Source organism: Triticum aestivum, chromosome 4A, assembly GCF_018294505.1.
Source record: "Triticum aestivum cultivar Chinese Spring chromosome 4A, IWGSC CS RefSeq v2.1, whole genome shotgun sequence".
NCBI lineage: Eukaryota > Viridiplantae > Streptophyta > Magnoliopsida > Poales > Poaceae > Triticum > Triticum aestivum.
This window is the reverse complement of record NC_057803.1, coordinates 580,251,684-580,261,247: the sequence shown is the minus strand read 5'-3', so window position 1 is coordinate 580,261,247 and position 9,564 is coordinate 580,251,684. Positions and strand designations below refer to the sequence as shown.

Sequence of the window (9,564 nt, the reverse complement as noted above, 5' to 3'; positions counted from 1 at the left end):
TATGTTGTGTATTATTTACAAAGTTGTTTTTGTGTTGAAAAGTGGCAAAAGATCAAAGTCCAAACAAAAGAGTGTCACTAGATCAATTACAAAGTAACGGGTGGCAAATTATCAAAGTCCAAAGAAAGAGGTGGCAAATAATCGAAACCCCGAAAAAATACACTACAACGCATGATGGCTTAGAGAATCTTAGTTTCTTGGAGACGTAGCGTTTGGGTTGGTCTCTGGAAGAGATTTTGTGAAGTTTAAGTTGGAGGACATCAGAACAGCCCATAGAAGACGGTACATCACAGAAGGTGTCATCGACGAGTACTATGTCCTGCAAAAAAAAGAGAGAAGAGAAGCACTATACCATCATCAACTACTGAAACAAAGGAGCATTTGTCAGTCCCAGCCCATCTCGTTCCAAAACCCTTTAAACCCTAATCCTTCTTCTATCCATCCATTCCCCTCCCTGCTCTTGCCCAGCCCCGCCTCCATGCTCACCTGAGCAATCCCGCACAGCCCCATCCGCCATGGCCTCCTCCAAGCTCCTGACCACCGCCGTGAGCTCCTCCATCCGGCGCTTCTACCGCCTCGCCTCCTCCCCCCTCCTCCCGCCGCCCGCCTCCCGCCGCCTCCCGGTGCCACTCCTCTCCGCACGCTTCTGCTCCGCCGCAACAGCAGCCGCCCCCGCGCCGGTGGATGCCGCCTACTCGGCCGTCGCCGCCGCCACGGCAGCCGCCCCCGCGCCCGTGGACGCCGCCTACTCCGCCGTCGCCGCGGTCTCCGAGGGCCACCCGTGGCCGGAGTGGGCCGACTTCCTCGAGAAGCTGCGGGCCAAGGGGTACTTCGTGCGGCCCCCCCTCGCCTCCGGCGCCCCCGTGGGGGAAGAGGTGGCCGCGGATGCCGTGGGCAAGCCCGACTACCCCTTCAGGGACCAGAACAGGGTGAAGAACGCGTGCCTCAACTTCGCGCGCGAGCGCTTTGATCTTCTCAGGTTCGCAGCCGCGAGATGCATACTCATCTTCTAGCTCGGTCGTGGCTTGCTTGCTTTTGTGCATGAATTGGTCTTTATTTTGTTGCATACTCTGCCTAGTTGGTGATGCATCACTTTAATTGGAATATGCTGCTCTCCAAATGGTCGGAGACTACCAAAATGATCATGTACATACACGACTGAGTGGAAGTACCGCAAGAACTGCTAAACTGGGCTATGGCCTGTTGAACATTGCTCTAGTTCCTCCTATATTGCTAACTTTTTTGTAGCTTGATGCATTTAAGTTAATTTGCTAATGAAGTTCTTACTGCACTTCTGCTCCACACTTAGCATGTTTAATAGAAAAATCACTTCCAATGATTACAGCCTTGGAGCATCAGCTAAATTCATTACTGCCGCTATTTGATAAACAATTGTTGAAGTCATGATCCTAGTTGTAGGATTCTATGATTCTGTAATCCCACAGACACCACACCAATATGACTTAAATTGAGCCCTGAATTGTACTTGGTACCTGGTAGGATTTTACTGGAGCCGCGATCCTAGTTGTGGTCTTGTGTAAGCCTGTGGTAGAATCATCCATACTCCCAGACCTAGTGTGTTTGGTTGTGTTCCATCCCTCAATTCAAATTGGATTGTAAGTACTAGCTAAAAAACATTCAGATTTGGAGGTCTGGAATAAAAAAATATTAATGATGGTTTATTTATTATTTGATTTTTATGCATTATATGGTCTGGTAACCACAAAATTGGCACAATTGACATTCCTATCATGGCTTCAACAATTACTTGCAGAATGACACAAAACAAACATGGTAGAATTGTAGACAGTGAACTGATCTGAAAATGTGCCCTACCACACTTTCCTAGGTCCGATACTGGACATGCGAACCTTGCCGTAATGATTAAATATTATCCAGAGAAATTATATTCCAATTCATGTTGGGGTCATGGTTGTCAGCAATTTAACAGTGATTCTGTGACCAGTAACTGAATCTTTGAACTGATTGTGCCTACTAACTTTGTAACTACTTTTATGTTTCTTGCTTGACTGGAATTTAATTTGACTGCGTTATTATCACAGCTCTCTTCCCAAGAAGGATATTCAAGCTATTGTCGAGTGTGGTTGTCCTAATATCTTCCGAAAGGCTGTCAGTTCTGCAAAAAGGCTGAGAGAATTTGTGCAGGTTGACGAAGGAGATGTAAGTTGGTGTGCTCTTTCTTCAGTATGTGTTTCCTGTTAAAATGGGTTGTTGATTTTCTTTACATATACGCTGTTGATTTTCTTTACATATAGCAGGCTCCTTTCTTTACTCACAGTTTGATATCAGAAAAAGGGTCTTAAGACTTTGATCTTTGATACAGGCATGCAGTGTTTGCAAATTACGTGGATCTTGTGATAAGGCTTATGTCATTCCAAAAGCTGAGGAAGCAGCTCGTACCGTTGATGTTGTGCGCATACTGCTAACTTATGCAATAGATCCAGCCACCCTATCTGGAGAAAATTCTGTTGGTGGGGGTGTGCAAGAATCTGCAAGGAAGCTTCTCTCAGATATGACTATGCTTTGTGACACAACAATTGATCCATCTCTTCCTAAACCTGTAATTCACACTTATAGCAAGCAGGATTCATCAACCAAACCTGACAAGGGCAAACAATCATCTAGGGTATCAGCTGGAAAGGGTAGAGAAACGGCTGTGACTGAAATGAAGAAGGGTGACTGGCTTTGCTCGAAGTAAGTCTGTTAATCTCTAAATTAATCGACTGTTATGCAGCTTATGCTGCTCTACCCTCTTTTTTATGAACCTCGGGTTTGATTTTCTTTATGTTGCCCTGTGAGATTGCTAAGTTGGATGATTTTGTTACTGCAATGCTCATATGAGAGCATCATGTATTATGATCAGTGATTTTCTCAACTCATGCAACCTAGGGTCCAGTACCATCACTAGCACCAGTTTTTTCTTTGGACAGATGTTACTACTTTTGAAAAAATATGTTACTACTTCATTCACATTACATAAGGCCATCTCTAGGGCTGTAATTAGATATGGTACTTTCTTAATACCAGTTGGATGATATTAAACTAATTTATCAAAAAAATCCATTTCATGGTAGTGGTTTATATCCTCATTTACCACTAAACACAAGACAGTTTGTGCTTTTCTTATGACTGCTTTTCCATCTGATCCAGTATTTGTACTTTCAGCGTTTAACTTTGCCCAATTACAATGTATTCTTATGTACTTTATCCAATGGCTTACAATGTCATTGTAACCTTTTCTATGTGAGGAAAACATGAATACTCCCTCCGATCCATATTACTTGTCGCTCAAACGGATGTATCTAACACTGAAATACGTCATACATCTGTTTCAGCGACAAGTAATATGGATCAGAGGAGTACTAGATTTTGGATTGATTGTCTGTAACATGATATAATTTGCTGTACAGCCAAGTCTACTTGCATCTCCAGTGATACTCTTCGTATGGATATTTGAACCAAATCTAGATGTATCTATTATTGCTTAAGAGCTTGAAATACCTGTTTGCAAAGCGATATGTTATGTTGTAATAGGATTTCTGACTTCCTAGAAATCCACATACTATCTGATAAAAGTTTGGGAGGGATCCCAGAGCAAGGTCAGTCGGTTTTAGTTAAAATTAGTTGTACCTAATAGGCCGGTTTATATTTTTTATTCATGCGTGCATCCAAACAGGCTGGGATGCCAGGTTTGTTACATTTTCCTGGATATGTTATGTAGTGTAAAATGCTTCTGTGTTCAATAAAAAATCTTAGGTTTTGAAGTGAATGTTGAGTTAAATGGTTGATTTGCACCAGCCAGTACTAGCCCTTGGTGGCATTGTTCAGAAAGGCACCTCTTAGGCGCTAAGCGACAACCAAACATGTAACCTAGGGCAAGAGCAGGGCTCTAGGCAGCCAGTGAGGTTTTCTGGCAAGGAATCGACCTCACCGGCGAGGAATTATGGGGAGGGTGTAGCCAGTGTGGGGAGAGAGAACACCCAGAGGCTCTGGTGAGGCGAGTTAGTGTGGCGGTTGGTCGCTGGCGGTTCGTTGTCGCCGCTATTGCTCATTCAGTCATGCTTGCTGTATATGGTGGCGGGCCTTCTTTTCTTTCTTTAACCTTTTTATTTGGCCTTCCACACCGTCAGATTTCTCCCTATGAGCTCTCCAGGAAGAAGCTGCTGGTTGTGCTGACGACCGCCTAGGCATAGCCTAAGTGGGCTAGACGCTAGGTGACGGCAAGCCTAGCACTTTGTTGAACCTTGCTTGCTGTATTTTTTAATAGAAGGAAGCAACCTTGGTACTCACGCAGGTAGCCAACTAACCAGTGCTCAGCTCTCTCGCTAGGTTCAGAATCTGTGCAGATTTTGTTTTGGTGGATCGTAGAAGCACCTCTTATGGGGTATGCATTGGCCGGGTTTGATTTTTTACAAGACTAAAAGTTCATGATTGTGCGAAAAGCTGGCGTTAATCAGTGGCCTCTCTTGTTTGCTGCACTGATTTCATATAGTATTATTTTCTTGCACATGTGGAAGGATGATGTACTGTTGGCTGCTGATTATGTCTTGTTAATGGACTTCTCTGTAATTTTGCCAGCTGCAACTTCTTAAATTTTGCTCGAAATCGTCAGTGTCTTGAATGCAAAGTAGATGGACCAAAGAAGATAGAAGCAGCCACCAGTGAAATGAAAATGGGAGATTGGATCTGTCCAGGGTAATTATCTGATCTCGTATACATTTTTCCCTAATGTTTCAGCAGCGCTCCTTTGTCCATACTCACTTGTTTGCGCTTTCAGGTGCGCTTTTATGAACTTCTCTCGCAATAAGATGTGTTTTAAATGTGAAGGACAACGGCCAAAGAGGCAGCTCAACCCTGGAGAGTGGGAATGCCCCTCGTATGTGCTATCCACGTCCTCTTTGTGACTCTTCCCTGCTTATAACAAACTAATGAGAAATTACCTCCCTTATAGATGTGATTTTGTTAACTTCCGACGGAACCAGGAGTGCAAAAAATGCAGCCATGACCGCCCCGAAGACGATACCCAGGATAATAAGCTTGGATACGATGTGTGGAGGAACACCAAGGGAGCTGGCAAGGATAGAAGCTTTGACTCTGTTCATCAGGGAGACGACGACGGCGATGAAGAGGGGTTGCCATACAAGGGGGAGGACCGCAGGCATGTAGCGAGCAGAAGGGCGTCACCAGCCCGGAGGGAGTTCGCGGGCAAGAGTAGGAACCATGGCGACGAAGACAATGCCTTGCCATACGAGGGGGGAGACAGGCGTGTGTCGAGCAGAAGGGCCTCACCAGCCCGGAAGGGATTCGCGAAGAACGACGGTGGCGATAAGGATGTCGAATTCGATGTCTCGCCATATGATGGGGAGCGCAAGCATGGATCGAGCAGAAGGGTGGCGCCAGGTCGGAGGGGATTCACCAAGGATGAAGACGATGTGTTGCCGTACGAAGGGGCGCGCAAGCATATGGTAAGCAGAAGGGCAACCCCATCCCAGAGGAGATTCACTGCCGCTAGAGGAGAATAGGCAGTAGTTATACACCATTGATGCCTTTTCTTGTAGCAGATATGATACCGTATTGCGCATATTTTAGCTGAGCACAAGTCACGAAATAATATCGATTTTGGCAAATTACTTTCCTTCTTGGACTTTAGAAAAAGTATTGACAGCCTTCATGTATACACTTCTGATGTGTGAGATAATCAGAGTAGTTAAAAACAACTGTTTCTTGGCGAGGTATACTTGTTGTGCACACCAAGGATGACCATGCCTTGTACTACTCTTGTGAAGTGACACAGGCTGAAGGGGCTTAAAGATTGTATCAAAAAGGAATGTGCACAACAACATCAACGTCACCGGAGATTACAACGAGAGCATAACATGCTCCGCAGATGTCGCACAAGGAAATTGGTAAGGAGATTTACGGAAACTGTATCAAAATCTGCACTGCAAAACTGTCTCCATCCAGCTTTATTCTGAGAGTAAAACAAACGCACACACACATTTGACACTTCAAAAGACATCATCACCACCACGCCGAAATGACTCCAGTGATCCAGTCACAACGGCTATCAAGTCAGGCATCAGTCCGGAGCCTCAGATCGCTTCCCTGATGACAAGGTTGATGCCGAACGACGCCGTGCAGATGATCAACCCCATTATCGCCGGGAAGTTGAGCCCCCTGCAGAGTTCACCAAAGCGAAAAGGAAATCCGACGAAGAATGAGAACTGACTGGACAAAAAAGGGAATGAAATCCTTCTAGCAGTTATCATTTGGTCGTTTTATTCGGCATCATAAGCTGCAAATTTGGTTCAAGTGAACCATTTTTCACATTCAATTCAGAGCTCACGGCTTTGCTCCTAGTTACTACCATGTATAAAACCGGAGTGGTTGACATAGGACAGAAGCTTAGGTAGGATTGCAACATCACATCCAATTATCAATGCCTTGTACGTATTTCTTTAAGGAGGGAGTACTATCATATACTATCAATGAAATCAAATGGCCTGTAAAATTCCCAGGACTGAGAATTTCCTAAGAAACTAGTAGTAAAGCATGCTGGAAATCAAGTGGATCCATGTTGCTTCACGTCCACACAACGCCATCATCATCTGAATCATCGCTGAGCGAAAAGCAAACGTACCCAAGCTTGTAGCGGTTCTCCGGGACGCCGGTGGCGTAGCCCTTGAAGTAGAAGAACCTGGCGACGGTGTAGAGGAGCCCCAGCGCGGCGGCGACGACCGGGTGCTGCAGGCCGCCGAGCAGCAGCGTGGCGAAGAAGAGCGGCATCATCTCGATCGAGTTCTGGTGCCCCCTCTGCAACCCCCGCAACACAAATCCACAATAATTCAGCCAACTCTTGCTTGAAATCGATCAGCGGACGGAGAGGGCGGGCGATGGGGAATTAATCTGGCGGTGGCGGACGGACCTGGACGCAGTTGAAGGGCTTGGCGTCCTTGTTCTCCGACTCGGTGGCGTACATGGTGGGGTAGAACACCTTGTACCTGGAACAACAAGCACCGGCACAGGACCGTCATCAAGCTCCAAAATCAAATTCTCCATAGGAAAAAATGGGCAAATCGATGAAGAAACACCTACTTCTTGCGGGCGGCGCCGACCTGGAAGCTCATCCAGAAGTTGAGGAAGGCGTAGGCCACCACGGTGAGCACCACGTAGCCGTACTCCTTGGGCAGCTCCACCGACACCGCCATCGTCGTCTACCTTCGTCGCTTCTCTGAAGTTTACCTTGGAAACTGAGATTGGATGGGAGAGGGAATGGAGTGGAGGTCTATCTTATAGGAGAGTGGAGAGACCGGAGGTGTATGCACTCCGGCCCAAGAAAGCTTTGACCGATTCCCTCCCTCGAGCCCATCTTGGCAACCCCACCTTTGTTCTTCTCGCTCTGTGCCTACTTTTCAACGAGGCATTGGATTTAATGTTGATACCAATTTCAGAAAAATAGTGATTTTAGTGAGATCATCACTGTTCATTCTATTGGAAATTTATCATCCATCCCAACCTCTTGAAAAAAACATTTGGCATTCCTGTCATGCAATTAAACAAACTCAAATTCAACTATGTGGTTTGCCGTCCCTACGTTTTTACGGTCTTGCTAGCAAATTTCAAAGAGGCCGACGACCCTCTTGTTTCCTTTCCTAACTCTAGGCGGTTAGGGCAAACTCCTTTATGTCTGGCACTCTGGCGGCCGATGGCGGGGAGCGGAATTCCTGTGCCTTCACTCTGGTTAGCAGTTTGTTAGGGTTTTTCAGTTCTCGCAGGCGCGATGCTTGGACGGATGTGTCTCTTCTTCTTCGAGTTTGTCCGTTTAGACGTAGTCGACAGAGCTATGGCATAGAGTCCTGCCATCTCCTTGGGGTGGTGAAGTTAGAGTTTATCGTCATGTGGCCAGATTTGAAGCCATGTGTTTCAGATCTATGCAAAGGTTCAACGATAACAATTGTGGCTCCAGTGCGCTGGTCCTTAGAGTAGGTGCATGAAGACTTTCCAGCTATAATCGACAAGGTCAAGCCAGCTCGGGTAAGGGAGGAGCGACAATGGCGTGTTAGCGGCTTGTTCTGACGACAATAGTGGTTGTTCGATGATCTTGAAATCTCAATGTAGTTTTTAGTATGTTTGAGATTTTTTGTACTTCCGATGAATCTTTATGATAGATCTGATCGTTTTTTGCAAAAAAAAAACCCTTCAAAGAGGCCCTTAGTGAGATCCATAATGACGTTTGAAGACGATGGATAAGCTGGAATGGACAAGATCATTTCCACATGCGGAGACCGTTGCTGCTAGATTCTGCTCCAGTCAACCGGAGGCCTGCGTCACGCGTGACGTCTGCCTGAACGTCTCATCCCAAGAGAGATTGTTTAGTCATCTTGTTTGATTTCCTTTGTTTTTTCAGATGTGGGGCAGGTGGCCGTGGTTAAGAGCACGCATGGTGCCAAACGAGGGATCAATGGGAGTTAGAAATGACTTTTAGTTATCTTTTCTTATTGCAAACTCTGACTTCATGGCTTCAACGCTGATTTGCAAATTTGCTTTGGCATCCATTCGCAGATAGGGAAAACCAATCTATGGATACTGATTTAGAAACCGGTCATCCAACGCTACACGTATACATTTCAAGGCATGTTTCAACAAATCGGACAAAATTCATGCAAATACTATGAATTTCATTAAAGTTCCGATATAATTTACATAGAACAGATGATATTTCGGCCGTTTTATTGAAAACTCTATAAAAAAATTAAATCCTATACAGGATGACTACCTTGTACGTGCGGCCGCTCTATCCTGCCGCATCGTTGTTGGCATTCGTGTCGTCGTCCGTCATGGGTGCAAGGATGCTGGAGGGCCGCGGCAGCCTTGTCCAGCAGCGCCAGGCCGGATGGGATTCACCAAGGATGAAGACGACGTGTTGCTGTACGAAGGGGCGCGCAAGCATGTGGTAAGCAGAAGGCCAACCCCATTCCAGAGGAGATTCACTGCTGCTAGAGGAGAATAGGCAGTAGCTATACACCATCGATGCTTTTTCTTGTATTAGATATGATACCGTATTGCGTATATTTTAGCTGAGCGATTCTAGCAAATTACTTCCCTTTTTGGAATTTAGAAACTATGTGGACAGCCTCATATATACACACTTTTGATGTGTGAGATAATCTGAGTAGTTAAACACAGCTGTTTCTTGGCGAGGTATACTTTTGTGGGCACACCAACGGTGATCATGCCATGTACTTCTCTTGTGAACTGACACAGACTGGAGGCTTAAAATTGTATCAGAAACAAATGCATACAACTGGGACCGAACCTAGCATTATGGAGGCCCTGATGCGATTGAGGCGCAATAAGCATTAACAAAGTAGTATCATATATACTTGTAACAATAAATATTGTATATCAAGAACAATATAAAGACATAAACATAAAAAAATAGTTCACAAATAAAGTCTGAATACATCATCTATTTATGATTATATGATGCAAATAATGATTATAATATACTCAACTATAAATAACTATTAAATAAATACAACC

At 45.1% G+C, this 9,564-nt stretch overlaps 2 protein-coding genes across 2 annotated transcripts; one reads left to right on the top strand and one right to left on the bottom strand.

Moving 5' to 3' along the window:
• Positions 1 to 384: 384 nt before the first annotated feature.
• Positions 385 to 5,756, top strand: LOC123087124 (zinc finger protein VAR3, chloroplastic). The gene is made up of 6 exons (XM_044509032.1): positions 385 to 979; positions 2,064 to 2,181; positions 2,345 to 2,715; positions 4,600 to 4,716; positions 4,799 to 4,897; positions 4,973 to 5,756. The coding sequence occupies exons 1-6, from the start codon at positions 516 to 518 to the stop codon at positions 5,541 to 5,543; spliced, it is 1,740 nt and encodes a 579-aa protein (XP_044364967.1). The 5' UTR covers positions 385 to 515; the 3' UTR covers positions 5,544 to 5,756.
• Positions 5,757 to 5,817: 61 nt separating this feature from the next.
• LOC123087125 (microsomal glutathione S-transferase 3) lies at positions 5,818 to 7,394 on the bottom strand. The gene is made up of 4 exons (XM_044509033.1): positions 7,117 to 7,394; positions 6,947 to 7,022; positions 6,662 to 6,834; positions 5,818 to 6,198 (listed from the first exon to the last, which is right to left on the bottom strand). Exons 1-4 carry the CDS (start codon positions 7,227 to 7,229, stop codon positions 6,114 to 6,116), a joined length of 447 nt encoding a protein of 148 aa, XP_044364968.1. The 5' UTR covers positions 7,230 to 7,394; the 3' UTR covers positions 5,818 to 6,113.
• Between the last annotated feature and the right edge of the window lie 2,170 nt (positions 7,395 to 9,564).

Coding starts and splice junctions, on each gene's coding strand:
- LOC123087124 (XM_044509032.1), top strand. CDS start 516: ATGGCCTCCTCCAAGCTCCTGACCACCGCCGTGAGCTCCTCCATCCGG. Junction 2,716..4,599: donor GGTGACTGGCTTTGCTCGAA/GTAAGTCTGTTA, acceptor TAATTTTGCCAG/CTGCAACTTCTTAAATTTTG. Junction 4,898..4,972: donor GGAGAGTGGGAATGCCCCTC/GTATGTGCTATC, acceptor CCTCCCTTATAG/ATGTGATTTTGTTAACTTCC.
- LOC123087125 (XM_044509033.1), bottom strand. CDS start 7,229: ATGGCGGTGTCGGTGGAGCTGCCCAAGGAGTACGGCTACGTGGTGCTC. Junction 7,023..7,116: donor GTCGGCGCCGCCCGCAAGAA/GTAGGTGTTTCT, acceptor TTGTTGTTCCAG/GTACAAGGTGTTCTACCCCA. Junction 6,199..6,661: donor GAGAACCGCTACAAGCTTGG/GTACGTTTGCTT, acceptor TGAACTCTGCAG/GGGGCTCAACTTCCCGGCGA.